At 38.6% G+C, this 18,031-nt stretch overlaps 1 protein-coding gene across 1 annotated transcript in view; it reads right to left on the bottom strand.

Moving 5' to 3' along the window:
* The window catches only part of ALK (ALK receptor tyrosine kinase), a 633,273-nt gene that overhangs the window by 192,615 nt on the left and 422,627 nt on the right, over positions 1-18,031 (bottom strand). Inside the window, exons 7-8 of the mRNA XM_053712803.1 lie at positions 4,798-4,892; positions 1,442-1,582 (exon numbers count right to left, since the gene is read on the bottom strand). Coding sequence (XP_053568778.1) covers positions 1,442-1,582; positions 4,798-4,892 — 236 coding nt within the window. The remainder of the gene's footprint in view (positions 1-1,441; positions 1,583-4,797; positions 4,893-18,031) is intronic.

The following is an 18,031-nucleotide window of genomic DNA, read 5'->3' as shown; positions in this document are numbered from 1 at the left end:
AAAATGTATGTAAAACTGGCCTAAGTTTGTCTGAATCTGAACTTCCTTGACATGAGAAAGAAAAGAAAACAATGGTGTCTACACATGCCAGATACATTCTCCCCTGCTAGTCTCTATATAACTTTTTACATACACTGTACAGCCACTTTATTAGGTACAGCTACCTAGTAGCATGTTGAGCCTCCTTTAGCCTTTAAAACAACCTGTATTCGTCTAGGCATGGATTCAACAAGATCATGAAAATGTTGTGGAGGTATTGTATACCATGGAGACATGAGTGTGTCACGCAACTCCTGGAGATTCAACAGAGGTGTACGCCTGCAGGGAATAGCCCTTTCCAGCTCATCTCAAAGATTTTCAATAGGATTGAGATACTAAGCGAACCACTGCAGCAAAGAAAATTCATTGTCATGTTCCAGGAACCATTCCATAGTGATGTGGTCTTTGTGCACCTGCTCATTATCCTGCTGGAAGTAACCATCTACCTAAGGATAAACTGTCAACATGAACGGATGCACTTGGTCAGCAACAATGTTAAAGTACGTGAATCAGACATGAATCTAGGGATCAATGGATCTAATGTGTGCCAGGAAAACATTATTTACACCATACCACTGCCCCCACAATCTTGCACAGTTTTCATCAGACATGACAGGTCTATGGATTCATGCTGTCTTTGCCAAATTCGGAGCCTGCCATAAACATCACACACAAGGATCTTCAACTAGTCAGACCAAGCAACCTTTGTCCAGTCTTCGATGGTCCAGTGATGGTGTTGTTATGCCCTCAGAAGGCATGCTCTCTTGTTCTTCACTGATGTGGCCGCTGGCTGTTATAGCCCATCGGCGACAAGGTGCACCTAGTGGTGCGTTGCAATATGTTTTTCTCCGCACCAAGGTTGAATTCTGATATGAGTCGTAAAATTGTGGCCTATCTGTTTGCTTGCACAAATCTAGCCATCCTCCTCTGACCTCTCTCATCAGCAAGCGTTTTTCTTCCACAGCACTGCCTTTAACTGGATGAATTTTGTTAATTGATTTTCTCAATACACCCTTGAAACACCCTTGAAACTGTGGTACATGAAAAGTTCTGCCATTTCAGATACGCTACGTCCAGCATCTCTTGTCTCTACTATCATGCCACGTTCAAAGTCCATTAGATCACTGCTCTTACCCATTCTCGCTGCAGTTTGTAAGCATAGCTAATAGTAGGAAGGTTGTTTAGCTGTATTTATACCAAAACTGTGGCCAAGGGATGTGCAACGCAGTGGAATGAACCATTTGTGTGCACAGCAGGGCTGTACCTAATAAAGTGACTGTACAGTGTAAATACCACATAACTTTCAAGTGATAAAACATATGGGTAATGTCCCTATAACAGTAACTAAAAAGGTAGCAGTACTAGTATAAAATTACTGTAAAATCTAAAGAGTGAGTATTACCTGGAGTATACATATGTATACTGGGGATTTGCTCTAACTCTTGCTGTCCCAACGTAGTATCGTTCTTTTTCTGGCTGCTGCTCTCCATCAGAAGGTTGCTTGAAAGGTAGGATGAAGCTAGTAGAGACAGCTCTCCGTTACCTAGAGTTACAAAGCAAGGTTATTATTTAAACCACCTATTATATGATCCATAGAAATTACTTTCTGGAAATAAAGCAAAAACGTGTCAGGTGGAATTTTTATAGAGCGGGAGGTATGTTACATGACCTTGGGAATTTTCTAGACTTTGTGTTATTCATTAAAGGGAACCCCAAATTTTTCTTTTATGATTCCAATAGAACATACAATTTTCAGCAACTTTTCGATTTACTTCTATAATCACATTTGCTTCATTGTCTTGGTATCTTTTGTTGAAGGAGCAGCAATGCACTACTGGGAGATAGGTGAACACATCAGGTTAGCCAACAACAAGAGGCATATATGTGCAGCCACCAATCAACAGCAAGCTCCCAGTAGTACATTGCTGCTCCTTAGCCTACCTAGGTATGCTTTTCAACAAAGAGTACTAACAGAAAACAGAACCAAGCAATTACAAGTTGTTTAAAAGTGCAGACTGTATCTGAATTTCTTATCCCATTAAAGGGTATAGTTTGTGGGATGGTTCTAGTTATGGTGCTCCAGTTTGCTGCTCCCCCCTTCCCCTACCCTTTATACTTAATTTTTCTTTTTGAAACCAGAGCCAAGCTAAAAGTCCCACAGAAGTACCCAGTCACTCCCAGGTTTCACCCAAATCACACAAGCACCATCAATAGTTCAGCAGCCAAATCACCCTAGCTCCATCAAAGGTTCAGCAGCTAAATCACTGTAGCTCCATCAATGGTTCAGCAGCTAAATCACCCTAGCTCCATCAATAGTTCAGCAGTCAAATCACACTAGCTCCATCAATAGTTCAGCAGCCAAATCACACTAGCTCCATCAATAGTTCAGCAGTCAAATCACCCTAGCTCCATCAATGGTTCAGCAGCCAAATCACACTAGCTCCATCAATAGTTCAGCAGCCAAATCACCCTAGCTCCATCAATAGTTCAGCAGCCAAATCACCCTAGCTCCATCAATAGTTCAGCAGCCAAATCACTCTAGCTCCATCAATGGTTCAGCCGCCAAATTACCCTAGCTTCATCAATGGTTCAGCAGCCAAATCACCCTAGCTCCATCAATGGTTCAGCAGCCAAATCACCCTAGCTTCATCAATGGTTCAGCAGCCAAATCACCCTAGCTTCATCAATGGTTCAGCAGCCAAATTACCCTAGCTTCATCAATGGTTCAGCAGCCTAATCACACTAGCTCCATCAATAGTTCAGCAGCCAAATCACCCTAGCTCCATCAATAGTTCAGCAGCCAAATCACTCTAGCTCCATCAATGGTTCAGCAGCCAAATTACCCTAGCTTCATCAATGGTTCAGCAGCCAAATCACCCTAGCTCCATCAATGGTTCAGCAGCCAAATCACCCTAGCTTCATCAATGGTTCAGCAGCCAAATCACCCTAGCTTCATCAATGGTTCAGCAGCCAAATTACCCTAGCTTCATCAATGGTTCAGCATCCTAATCACACTAGCTCCATCAATAGTTCAGCAGCCAAATCACCCTAACTCCATCAATAGTTCAGCAGCCAAATCACCCTAGCTCCATCAATGGTTCAGCAGCCAAATTACATTAGCTTCATCAATGGTTCAGCAGCCTAATCACCCTAGCTTCATCAATGGTTCAGCAGCCAAATCACCCTAGCTCCATCAATGGTTCAGCAGCTAAATCACACTAGCTCCCTCAATGGTTCAGCAGTTAAATCACCCTAGCTCCATCAATGGTTCAGCAGCTAAATCACCCTAGCTCCATCAATGGTTCAGCAGCCAAACCACCCTAGCTCCATCAATGGTTCAGCAGCCAAATCACCCTAGCTCCATCAATGGTTCAGCAGCGAAATAACCCTAGCGCAATCAATGGTTCAACAGCCAAATCACCCTAGCTCCATCAATGGTTCAGCAGCTAAATCACCCTAGCTCCATCAATGGTTCAGCAGCTAAATCACCCTAGCTCCCTCAATGGTTCAGCAGCTAAATAACCCTAGCTCCATCAATGGTTCAGCAGCTAAATCACCCTAGCTCCATCACTGGTTCAGCAGCTAAATCACCCTAGCTCCATCAATGGTTCAGCAGCTAAATAAACCTAGCTCCCTCAATGGTTCAGCAGCTAAATCACCCTAGCTCCATCAATGGTTCAGCAGTGAAATTACCCTAGCTCCTTCAATGGTTCAGCAGCTAAATCACCCTAGCTCCCTCAATGGTTCAGCAGCTAAATCACCCTAGCTCCATCAATGGTTCAGCAGTGAAATTACCCTAGCTCCCTCAATGGTTCAGCAGCTAAATCACCCTAGCTCCCTCAATGGTTCAGCAGCTAAATCACACTAGCTCCATCAATTAGTAAATTAGCGTAGCTCCATGCACCCAAATCACCCTAGCCCCATTAATGGTTCAGCTAGCGCCCAAGTCATCCTAGCTCCATTACCCTAGCTCCATGCACCCAAATCAGCCTAGCTCCATGCACCCAAATCACCCTAGCTCCATCAATGGTTCAGCACCCAAATCACCCTCAGACTGCCAAGCACTGCATATACTCTGACCCCAAGATCCTGCTCTAGGGGTGAAGGCTTCAATGTGTTTTCTTTTTGGGGGGGTTTAATGTGAGGTACCTATAGGCACCACCAAAGCACAAATATAGAGAAATTAGTTGGATTATGATTGGAATGAGCATGTACTTTGAACCTTGCTGCAGTAAAACACCTCTCATTTATTGGTCCCATATAAAAACCCACAGATGTCGCAAGAGCCGAATTCTTACATGATATAATTTCATAAAATTATTTAAAGGGGCAGTCTAGTAAAAATTAAATTTGCATGATTCAGATAGAGCATGCAATTTTAAACAGCTTTCCCAATTTACTTTTATGTTCAAATTTTCTTTGTTCTCTTGGAATTCTTTGTTGAAAGCTAAACCTAGGTAGGCTCAATTTCTAAGCATCTTATCTCATTGCATTTTGACATGTTTTCACAGCTAGACAGTGCTAGTCCATGTGTGCCATTGAGATAAAAACTGTACTCACTCCTGTGGAGTTATTTATGAGTCAGCACTGATTGGCTAAAATGCAAGTCTGTCAAGAGAGATGAGGGGGAAGTCTGCAGAGGTATATTAACATAACCGTGTTGGCAATGCTAAACTGGGAAACGAGTAATAGAGGGATTCTCTATCTTTTTAAACAATAAAACGTGTGGAGTAGACTGTCCCTTTAATAGCAACTTACTTGTTAGGTAGCAGCCCAAGCTCAGGGATATATTGTCAAATACAATAACAGAATCTGATTCTTTGGCCCACGAAGTGTGAATTTCAAGCCAAAACCTGAATGTGGAAAACAAAAAATGATAAATATCAGACAAGAAAACAAAACAATACTTGTGACTAGGACTAAAAAAACAGCTCTTTTTTTTTTAAATAAATTTGGTGAAGAAATCACAGCACCACTGAGAAGGGAGTAAATGTAGTTTTCTCAGACACCTGATTCTCTTTTCTTTCAGTATACAAAGTAAAAAAAAACAAACTATATCACCTCTGTATTGTATTTATTTTAACTAAAAGCTGCTCTTTCTATGTGTTACATTTTTCTGTATGAAAGGTAAGCAAAAAGGGCAAGTAAAGTCACAATTAAACTAATAAATTGAATAGAACATATTAAACAGCTTTCCATCATACTTCTATTATCAATTTCCTTAGTTCTCTGGGTATCCTTTGTTAAAGAGTAATCCTAGGTGAATTTAGGAGCGTGCACGTGTTTTTAGTCATCTGGCAGCTGTATTTGCAATAATGATTATAGAGATATTATACATAGTGGCAAACACTGCTACCATAGAATGCTGAAGACACATGCATGCTCCTAAGCTCCAACTTTGCGCTTGTTTTTGGGAGATAACGATTTCTGAATGTCAGCTGATTTTGTCAGTGCGATTTTACAGGGATCAAAATCCTATGATGCATCAGTGGTTGCTAACAATCAAAATGGAAATTGTTATCTCCTGAAAACAACAAAAAATTGTTATATTTGTTATTAATCTCCCAATGTCGTAATCCAAAAATCGTTCTTTTTGGAACTCATCAGTAGGAGATAGATTTCTGGTTGCTGCATTGGTAAAGCTACTTTCAAGGTTAAACCAAAATTCATTAAAATTATGGGGGGAGATAAAAAACTGAAATTCCAAAAAAGAACGAAACAGGCTGTCTAGTGAGTGATTTCTGGTTTGCTGCAATAATTCTGTTAAAAGGATCGCTGTGTTAAAACAGTACTTGAAGCAAAGAAACAGAATTTGCATATCTAATTTGCATATCTTACCCAGAATTCTCTTGTGCATTGGTAACATTGTATATGAAGTATTTCTGGGAAAAAGCAAGCGGGGAATCTAGCCTAGATGTGTTAATTTCCTATGCAAATATTTACATTGATTTAATTTTGATACATGGAGGATTTTAATTTCATTTTTTTTTATCTCCCCCCATAATTTTAATGAAATTTGGTTTAACCTTGAAAGTAGCTTTACCAATGCAGCAACCAGAAATCTATCTCCTACTGATGAGTTTCAAAAAGAATGAAACAGGCTGTCTAGTGAGTGATTTCTGGTTTGCTGCAATAATCCTGTTAAAAGGATCGCTGTGTTAAAACAGTACTTGAAGCAAAAAAACTGAGAATTTGCATATCTAATTTGCATATCTTACCCAGAATTCTCTTGTGCATTGGTAAAATTGTATATGAAGTATTTCTGGGAAAAAGCAAGCGGGGAATCTTGCCTAGATGTGCTAATTTCCTAAGCAAATATTTACATTGATTTAATTTTGAGACATGGAGGATTTTAATTTCAGTTTTTTATCTCCCCCCATAATTTTAATATATATATATATATATATATATATATATACACACATATATATATAGCTATATATATCTCTTTCTCTCTCTCTATATATATATACCGTATACACACATACATATGTCTATTATACCAGGTTTGTGCAAGACATGCTTGAGCATTACATACACATGTGGTATGAGTTTAATTGATTGGAAGATTGCTAATAAGACCAACTTTCAATCACATAATTTCATTCAAAATGCCAAAGATCACAGAGTTTGACAGACATAAAATCATACTTTTTCATCAGCAAGGCCACTCTCGAAGGGAAATCAGCAAACAAACTGGATACTCAACATGTGGTATTCAAGCTGTTATAAAGACATTTAAAGAATCAGGAGAGGTCAAGGACAAAAAAGTCCTTACACGTTACCCATGTGGCACTTAGTCATAGGATAGTTGGATATGTTTTAACCCTGCAATATATACTGACCACCTTCAATCACCAACCTACCTATTGGTAGTCATGGAAATGAATCAGTACACAGACAGAGACACACCTCCAAAGTAAAAGAACATGAATTTCATGTTTGATGGAAAGTATTACTTGCAGACCTGTGGTATGGCCATGGGGGCAAAATTTGCCCCCTCTGTCGCAAATTTATTTATGGGATGGTGGGAGCTCAACTTTATATAATGAGATCAATCCTTTTAGAAATAACATCCAGTTATACATGAGATATATTGATGATCCCATTTTTATCACTAAAGGCACTTTTTGCTTTGAGGATTTTTTGAGATTTGTCAACAATAATGAACTAGGGTTACAATTTACAGGAGAAAAGTTTGACAATAGGACTCAGTTGACCTTGAGTGGCTCATTGGAACTAAATTCTATTATTACAGATACATATAGGAAACCAACATTAGGGAACACAATTCTTCATGTAAGGTCCTGTCATCCCAAGCACTTGATCAGATCCATACCGAGGAGTCAGTTTCTGAGACTGTGGAGAAATGCTTCCTCTGAATCTTTATTTGAATCACAAGCGAATAGACTCATGGAGAGACTGATAGCAAGGGGTTATGACATGAACTTGCTAAAAACCATTTTGAAAGATGTTAAAGAGAAGCCCATATTAGGTGTAAAACATAAAAATCAGCCAAGGGATGTTGGGTTTGCTAATTAAACCATTGTTTTCTCAACTGAATTTTCCATACAATATAAGGACATTTGTGGTATTATCAAACGTAATCTGTTTTTTTAAAGAGGGGATAGGCTTTTATCACCCTATGTCAATCAAATTAAATTTGTGTCAAAGAAAGCACAGACTCTTGATAATAGACTGTCCCCAAGCTTGGTTACAAGTAATCCTGGAAGAGAAGGGACAAGTTGGTTGTCCAATAAGGGCACTTTCAGATGCCTTTCAAGAAATTGTGGCACATGTGAGGTTATTGCAAAGGGAGACACTTTCAAGAGTACTGTTACTAATGCTGAGTTTAGAATTGAGCATTATGCTAATTGTGGCACCAATTTTGTGGTGTATCTTTTGGAGTGTGATTTGTGTCGTGCCCAGTATGTTGGCCAAACGTCACGTTGCCTGAGGTCCAGAATAGGAGAACACAAAAGAGACATCAAGAATTATGACAAAGATTATTATATTTTAATGGGCTACATTTTAACCATGAGTCCAAGTTCAGCAGTAAAGTGATAGATATAGCAAAACAACCATTTAGGGGTGGTAATAGATATAACATCCTCACAAAGAAAGAGTTACATTGGATATTCAAATTGAAGACAAGGGAACCACTAGGGATGAATAAAGAGTGGGACATAAGTTTCTTTGTAGATTGAATTCCATGATTATTATGTTTTGCCTCTTCCGTATAGCATTTCATATGTGCATGAGATGGTTAATTTTTTCAGGCACATTGGAAATGACTTATTTGTATATCTATAATTTTGGAATGCTTGAGTGTGTATATTCTCTAATATTACGCATATCTTGACATATATATATAGCTATTTGATGCTACTATACACACAATTTCCTTGCGCGATATGGTCAATTCAAATGGCCACATGGGTTATGATGTTCCCATTTTTAATAATCCATAATGGTTAATAATATATTCAAATAAAAAACAGGTAAGTCTAAAGGTGCTAAAATTAATGGCTTCTATGCCTCTTTCCCAAACTATCTCCTTCCCAGATAGTAAAAATAGGACTATACAATATACAAGGTGAGAAGGAGGCGCTATAACAAGCACTAGAAGTCAAAAACTATTGTATTAATATTTCTTATGTCAATGGTCCTTTAAGGAGAATATTTAGTAGTTGATGTACCAAATAGGTTTAGGATAGATAAAGAGCAAATAAATGAAGAATATAAATGAAAAGGACAATTTATTAATCACTGAGGGTATTATCCTCGCAAAGAAGGCAAATTTTAAAATAGTGTTGCAACACTAAAAAACTTAAAAAGAACTTGAAAAAACTCCTAAAAAACAAATTTGACCAACATTTTTTCTTAGACTTATTCAGGTTTTAACCCTTAGCAGATAATTTCCTCCGATACAACAATATCTTTTAATGTTGCTGCTATTCCTTTAAGGTAAAAAAACTTGCTTCAAAGCTTGTAGACGGTTTGAGATCAGACATTGATCTTTTAAGTGATATCGGCAACTGTGTATGGTTGAGCCTTCTATGGGATACACTTTAGTGCCCAAACACATGTGATAATGTATGAATATGTAGAGGTAATGTGACTCAGATGTAATGCCGGATTTTTTCAGCCGGTCTTCTTACCGTGATACAGTTCCCCGATCAGCAGTCTGCCTGATTTTCTGTGCAGAGTATCAAAGCGGTAATTGCCAAAGTGCTACTCCCGTAATGTTGCGTGGATGTCTGGAAAAAAACAACCTAGGAAATCTGAAAACTTAATATTGGAATTGAAGCTAAACAGAATAAGAGCCAATTGAAATAAGAGGGTGTGACGAGCGGTCCAATAGGAATGAAGCCACCAACATTTAAAGGAAGATTGTAGTTTCAAACGGTATCTTGAGAAAGCCAGACCACTGGAGAAATGTGTCAATGATAAAGTGTGAAATCCTGCATCCTTTATGAATAAGGATAAAGAGGAGAAGGAAAAAAGTTTTTGAAATTTGTGACCTGCATACAGAAGTACTAAAGAGCAGGTATTAAGCAACATACGGACCATCAAATAACTTGCGCAAGTTATAGAACATTTGAGGTATACAAGTGTGACGTCATCACCGCTTGCCTCCATTGCCGATGTATGTATGGAAGCTTAAAGACCTTGAGGAAACTAAATAGAGGGTGAGTCCATACATTGGAAGTTTTTTTTTCTCCAGACATCCGAGCAACATTACGGAAGGAGCACTGTGGCAATTACCGCTTTGATAGTCTGCACGGAAAATTAGATAGACTGCTGATCGGGGAACTGTATCACGGTAAGAAGACTGGCTGAAAAAATCCGGCATTACATCTGAGTCACATTAGCCTTCACATATTCAGACATTATCACATGTGTTTGGGCACTAAAGTGTATCCAGTAGAAGGATCAACCATACACAGTTGCCGATATCACTTAAAAGATCAAAGTCTGATCTCAAGCTGTCTACAAGCTTTGAAACAAGTTTTTTTTACTTTGAAGGAATAGCAGCAACGTTAAAAGATATTGTTGTGTCGGAGGAAATTATCTGCTAAGGTTTAAAACCTGAATAAGTCTAAGAATTGTTTGCTTAAAAGAGGCCACATTGGATACAATTTTGCATATACAAAAAAGAAACATATTTGCAACTTAATAACTAATTTTACACAAACAGGACTTTGCAAGAAAAAAAAAGATATAAAGACTCGTACCTGCCACACTTCTTTCTTAGGATTGTTTTAATTATAATTGAAAACGATATTGTGATAGGTAATGTAACTGGTAAAATGTTGGTCAAATTTGTTTTTTAGGAGTTTTTTCAAGTTCTTTTTAAGTTTTTTAGTGTTGCAACACTATTTTAAAATGGGCCTTCTTTGTGAGGCTAATACCCTCAGTTATTAAAAAATTGTCCTTTTCATTTATATTCTTCATTTATATGCTCCATATCTATTCTAAAGCTATTTGGTACATCGGAACACAACGGGTGAGGGTAGGATGCTCCAATCAACTCATTACCACAGCGTTCTTCTGCGCTGCCACATGTCCTGCTCCTTAGCCTCTGCGGGTGCACATAGGGATTACGTCTCTGTCCAGACGCTGCACACAGAAGAAAACAAGGAAACTCCTCGGCACACCAGGGATACAATAGGTAAAAAGCCAGTCTTTATTCAGTAGATAATAAAAGCATAATCCTCATACAGCAACTTGGTAAAAACATGTTATATGAACAGGAACAGGGGGAACATCACCTCCTGTGACATCATACACGTTTCATGCCTCTGGGGCACTTGTTCACTGATCATAGGTTAGGTTTTATTTTTCAAGTCAATTTGTATTTATTTTAGCTAGGTAGTTATTAAATAGTTAATAACTGTTTAGTAACTATTCTACCTAGTTAAAATAAATACAAACTTGCCTGTAAAATAAAAATAAACCCTAAGATAGCTTCAATGTAACTATTAGTTATATTGTAGCTATCTTAGTTTTTTTTTTTTATAGGTAAGTATTTAGTTTTAGATAGGAATAATTTATTTAATGATAGGAATTTTATTTAGATTTATTTAAATTATATTTAAGTTAGGGGGTGTTAAGTTTAAAGGGTTAATAAATTTAGTGGTGGCGACGTTGAGGGCAACAGATTAGGGGTTAATAAATGTAGGTAGGTGGCAGCGATGTTGGGGGCAGCAGTTTAGGGGTTAATAAATATAATGTAGGTTGTGGCGATGTCTGGAGTGGAAGATTAGGGGTTAATAAGTATAATGTAGGTGGCGGCGATGTTAGGGGCGGCAGATTAGGGGTTAATAATATTTAACTAGTGTTTGCAAGGCGGGAGTGTCGTGTTTTAGGGGTTAATATGTTTATTCTAGTGGCGGCGATGTCCGTAGCGGCAGATTAGGGTTAAAATTTTTATTATAGTGTTTGCGATGAGGGAGGGCCTTGGTTTAGGGGTTAATAGGTAGTTTATGGGTGTTAGTGTACTTTTTAGCACTTTAGTTATGAGTTTTATGCTACGGCGTTGTAGTGTAAAACTCATAACTACTGACTTTAGAATGCGTTAGGAATCTTGGAGGTAAAGGGTGTACCGCTCACTTTTTGGCCTCCCAGGACAGACTTGTAAGTCCCATAGAAAAAAGGGTTTACGAAGTTTACATAAGTCAGTTTGCGGTAAGGCCAAAAAAGTGTGCGGTGCCCCTAAACCTGCAAGACTCGTAATAGCAGCGGTAGTGAAAAAGCAGCATTAGGACCTGTTAACACTGCTTTTTCAGCTTACCGCAAAACTCGTAATCTAGCCGATAGTTTTTGACTTATAGTGCTTGTTATAGCTCCTCCTCACCTTGTATATTGTATAATGATATATTCAACACATGTACCATTCTATTCCCTCTAACTTGTACCATGTCTCTCATAGGACTAGCCATTATCCATAGTGCTATTAACGTATCCTTATTTTTCAATTTTATCCGATATATGCATTCACATGCAAGTGTTTATTAAGATCGCACCCTGTTAGCATATATATATTTTCCTTGTATTTGTTTACGCCATCTATTGTTACAATTTGTTAAATATTTTATTTGACATTTCTGTTTTACGTAGCTACTTTTACTTTGGAGGTGTGTCTCTGTCTGTGTACTGATTAATTTCCATGAGTACCGATAGGTAGGTTGGTGATTGTAAGTGGTCAGTATATATTACAGGGTTAAAACATATCCAACTATCCTATGACTAAGTGCTGCATGGGTAACGAATAAGAACACGCCTCTTCCTCCATGTGTACTGTGTGTGTATTTTTTATGAAGTCGAAATAAAGATTGTTTTTTATCTTACGAATCCCTGGAGTGCTGACAATTTTTCTACACTTGCTACATTTTGTGGGCTTTCTCAGCCCTTTCCTATGATTGGCCTGCACCACGCTGCTTAGTGTGACGTATATCGTCTGGTCTTCAGCTGTCTGATGCCTTTGAACTGGGATTGTTTGTTTGGTAGAACCTTGAGCTGCACTACCCCTCTTCACTTTTTTCTTAGAGAGCCTGGAAGTGGTCCAGCAAGGACCTGGCTTAGCATCTGGTATCTTCATCGGGATGCCAAGTTGACCCTTCTACAGTCCAAAGAGGCTTGATCAGGAATGGTCTTTGTAGAAGGGTAGCAGCCAAGAAACCACTTTTTTTTTTTTTTTGTAAGATATGCTAAAGCACACAAAGGTTGGAATGAAGATCAGTGGAAAAGAGTATTATGGAGTGTCAAATTCATTTTTTGGACCAATTGTCGACAATATGTGAAAAGAAGAGTTGGAGAGAGATGGAAGAATAAGTGCTTACGGCCTTCAGTGAAACATGGTGGAGGGTCTGTCTTGGTTTCGGGCTGCATTTTTGCCAGTGGTGTTAGTGAAATTGTCTGAATTGATGGGATCATGAATGCTGAAAAGTACAGACAGTTTTTAATTCATCATGCCATTCCTTCTGGAAAGCGCCTGATTGGGAATGGTTTTATTTTTCAGCATGATAATGATCCCAAGCACACTGATAATCTGGTGAAATCAAATTTAGAGAGAAAAACAGCTGATAAAACACCAACAGTAGTGATGTCGCAAATAGTTTGCCGGCGAATAGTTCCCGGCGAACATAGCATGTTCGATCCGCCCCCTATTCATCATCATTGAGTAATACTTTAACCTTGTACCTCACAGTCAGCAGGCACATTCCAGCCAATCAGCAGCAGACACTCCCTCCCAGACCCTCCCACCTCCTGGACAGCATCCATTTTAGATTCATTCGGAAGCTGCATTCTTAGTGAGAGGAGGGACAGTGTAGCTGCTGCTGATTTAATAGGGAAATCGATAGCTAGGCTAGTGTATTCAGTGTCCACTACAGTCCTGAAGGACTCATCTGATCTCTGCTGTAAGGACAGCAGCCCAAAAAGCCCTTTTTAGGGCTGCTTTTTTTTTTTCCTGAGTAATCTAATTGCAGTTGCCTGCCTGTCAGCGTGTGTGTCAGGCTCACAGCGTATGCTGTGCCCACTTGCCCAGTGCCACCACTCATATCTGGTGTAACAGTAGTGTAGATTTAAAAACAACAACACTTTTTTGACTGTGTTAAATAATAGCAGTCAGTTTCCTTCACACGTGTGCGTTTCAGTGCCTGCCTGCCAGGGCACAGTGTCACCCCAGTGCAACTCATATCTGGTGTAACAGTAGTGTAGATTTAAAAAACAACAACACTTTTTTGACTGTGTTAAATAATAGAAGTCAGTTTCTTTCACACGTGTGCATTTCAGTGCCTGCCTGCCAGGGCACAGTGTCACCCCAGTGCAACTCATATCTGGTGTAACAGTAGTGTACATTTTAAAAAAACAACACTTTTTTGACTGTGTTAAATAATAGCAGTCAGTTTCCTTCACACGTGTGCGTTTCAGTGCCTGCCTGCCAGGGCACAGTGTCACCCAAGTGCAACTCATATCTGGTGTAACAGTCGTGTAGATTTTAATAAAAACAACACTTTTTTTACTGTGTTAAATAATAGCAGTCAGTTTCCGTCACACGTGTGCGTTTCAGTGCCTGCCAGGGCACAGTGTCACCCCAGTGCAACTCATATCTGGTGTAACAGTAGTGTACATTTAAAAAAAACAACACTTTTCAGTAATGGACTGGCCACCACAGAGTCCATATCTGAATATTATAGAGGCAGTATAGGATCACCTGGACAAATAAATAAATAGAAGACATTCTAAATCTAAAGAAGATCTCTGGGAAGTGCTGAAAGAAGCCTGGTATAATATACAATAATATTAATTCAGAAATTTTCAGGACAGTCTCCCCAAAAGAGTTCAAAATGTGCTTAGTGCCAAGGGAGGTCACACTAAATACTTACTTTTGCCTGAAGAAGCCATTTTGTTCTGAAAATTGTGATTTGTTTTTATATTTTGTGTACATATTTACTGTATTTTCTGTTTGTATCTTAATAAAGATTAAAAAAAAATATATGGATGGTCATTAAAACTTTGCTAAAAAACAAATCTAATGGTGGCCTAAGACTTTTGCACCTAGACTGCATTTCAGCCTAACAGGCTGGCATTTGTGGAAATTACTATCAACACTGGCTGAAGAAAAGAGGCCCCCTGAACAAGGTATTGATGAGTCTGACACAATGTTAGAGACATGTCCTGTGATCTAACAAGATTCAACTGGAGGGACTGAAAATTAAATCTGGCAAATGGAAATGTATTTGAGGCATCCACCATGAGACCCACAACTTCCATTTACAAAGCAACAAAAGGAAAATTATTTAGTTGAAGATGAGCATAGGCCTGTTGTAACTTTAATGCATAAATAAAGAGAAACACTCTACCAGGAACAAACAACAGCTCAGTAGCTTGTTCTATGGTGAGTTACCACCTAGGAGCAGAATTTTGTAGCCCAATTTTGCTTTTCGTAGAGGAGAATTTTCCTGAAGTATATTAGTTTGATCCAGCCGAGTAAGGTTAGTCCAGCCCTGAAATACCTGGCAATTTTCCTCTGAACAAAGAGCATGACAACCTAAAATACTTTTTTTGGCCTTCTTAGGCCTCATCAGTGAGGTGCAGCCATATCCCTGTAAGCACATTGGGCAAGGAGTCCACATCTGGTTCCCCCCATCACCCTTAGGGAGACTTCCCCATGGTCATAATAAAGAAAGAGAAAAACTCTACCAGGAATGAACAAGCTGAGTAGCTTGTTCTATGGTGAGTTTCCACCTAGGAGCAGCCTCTTTTAGCCGAATTGTGCTTTTCCTGAAGTATATCAGTCTGATCTCGATCTAGTAAGGTCAGTCCAGCCCTTAACACCAGGCAACTCTCCACTGTACAAGGAACATGACAGATACATAATAAAGACATAGGGGTCTGAGAAGTTTGGGAGCTCTTTGGAAGATTTATTTTCCATGGAAAGAGGGCGTCTGAACCAAAAGATTATCCAAGTAATGAACTTCACTGAAATTAAACCACAGACAACAAAACTCTAGACCGAAAGGAAGGCCTCGAATTGATAATGCTCGGCTAGGAAAGCAAATCTCAGAAACCTGGCATGACCCCTGTGAATGGAGATATGTAAATAAGTAAATTTGAAGTCTATGGTAGACACAAACCTACCCTCCTAAAGGAAGTAAAGTGTGAATTGTGTGCTGGAACTTTCAGGAATTTGTTTAGGATTTTGAGATCCAAGACAGATCCCTCTTTCTTTGGTGCTATACAAATATTTTAATAATTCTGAAATCGGGCCTTGGGCAATAACTCCCATAGATTCAAAATCCCTTACACAAACTTGTGCCTTTTTTTCTGGAAGAGGCTTTAAATGAAAGCTTATTCAATACTCCTGAAATTTTGAAAAAGGATTTCCAACAACCAGGAATCCTGAACAAATCTCCCTCAAGCCTCTTGAAAGAGACTCATTCTGCTCTCTACCAGAGACTGGTCTGGCATGGGGACCAAAACTTAATGCATACTTGGAGGGTAAAGTAGGTTTCATAACCTTAAATGATCCTTCGTATTTAAGCTTACCCTTAGACTTTTTAACCTGGAGCAGAATAGCTCCTTTATTCCAAGTGACTGTGGCAATAACAGCTTTGAGGCCTGGGCCAAACAACATTTTAAAAAGCAAATAAAAAGAAAAAAGGGCAGCACTAAAAAAGCAGAAAGAGATCTCCTCCAATTAAACCCATGCATATTTATAGAGCTAATTAAGTGGGTATAAAGGTAGGAAAGATGAGTGTGTAATATACTAAGTGAAATATACAATAGGGGCATATATTTAAAGATATACAAATAAAATGTATTTATAAAACTTTGTTATATAAAAAGTAACTATGTCATTTATTCAATGTAGATAAAAAAACAATAAGAAGCAATAAAATAGATGCCGGCATCAGTTGCTACAAAGTAGCAAACAACTGCCACGTGGCGCCACTCTAACTGTTGCTAGGGTTGAGTCGGCTCCTGTTGTGTGTGGCGGTGATCTCCTGTGTCGCGAATCCTGCGCCTATGTAAATTGCTCACTTTTTACCTGTCACTGCCCAAGTACAGTTGTTACTTTGTAAGCTCCTGGGTGTGATTAGTATTACTGTATACTGGATTGCCCTAACATTATTGAACTCTGTCTGACTACTCTGCTTGCTTAACCCCTAAAGCAGTGTTTTTCAACCAGTCTGCCACGGCACACTAGTGTGCCATGAGAGATCCTCAGGTGTGCCGCGGCAGACTGAGAACAGTGTGACATATTTTTTAAATTTTGCTTGTTTTGATGTGACAGGCTCATCAGGCAGGCATCATTTACAACCATGACATATTGACATTCATTCACAGACAATCATTATGATGTATAATATATGCTGTATTATTCTACAATGTCTGATTTTGTAAAATTTTGGGGTGGTGGTGTGCCGCAGGATTTTTTTATTTTTTTTTTATTTTTTTTTTTATTGAGGTTATGCTAGTGAGTACAATATACGCAAAATACCATACAACAGAAGAAGAAATACAACATCAGTGTAACATTTACATTAGTCAGTCTTACACATGAGATAACAATGCGGTAGTAAGCTAGGTATATATTAAGAACCTCTGTTTTCTTTTTTTTATTGCTTATATTCTTCAATTATTTCCTCAAAAGCGCGAGCGGCCACCTTTGGACCAGCAAAAGCAAATGTTGTCTAGAGGAAAGATAGCGAATGTATTGGACACTTATGGTCCCATACATATAATGGAAAAAATAAATTATCTGCTGAAAATTTTATTTTCAAAAATATAGGGGGGGGGGGTAGAAAATTCAGCGGATAAGCACCGCTTGTCAAATATAGGGCAATATGGGGGGGGGGGGGGGGAGGGAGGGCGGAGCCATAAGTAAGGGTTACAATAGAAATGAAAATTAGCCAAAATATATTAGTTTAAGTTCACTTAACTCTGTAATGGGCGTAACTCTATAGTATATACCGCCTATAAGGGAGGTATCACTTAGCTTGTATGTATAAGGTACTGGGTGAACTAAAATGCTGCTGAAGCACTATATAAGTAAATAATCTACAAACATGTCATAAATTATACTACTGAGAGGGGTCTATATCTAATAGCAAATATGGGATGAGGTGAGCATTATACTAGCTTCACATTATGTATGCATACTCAGACTTGCCATTTACAGGATAAGAGTTAAATTCAATAACCCTGATAGATCTGCTGACTAGAGGTGTGATATCAAGTATCTATATCAATAGGAAGTTGACTCCCAATCCACTGTGGTATATTTATAGACGGTGGATTTTTTTTTTTTGTTTTGTTATATTTTTATATTTTTTCCTTTCTAGAACAGGGCATTAATCATAACGAAGGAGGAGTAGGCAGCAATTAATACTGAGATCATACCTGTCTATACCCTAATAAAACTGGTAACAATAAGTAGCAATAACTATTATGTTCATATTACACATAGTTTTACTAAAGC

Source organism: Bombina bombina, chromosome 4 (assembly GCF_027579735.1).
Source record: "Bombina bombina isolate aBomBom1 chromosome 4, aBomBom1.pri, whole genome shotgun sequence".
In the NCBI taxonomy this organism is placed as follows: Eukaryota; Metazoa; Chordata; class Amphibia; order Anura; family Bombinatoridae; genus Bombina; species Bombina bombina.
Note: the sequence above shows the minus strand (reverse complement) of the source record. Positions and strands in the feature narration are given on the sequence as shown.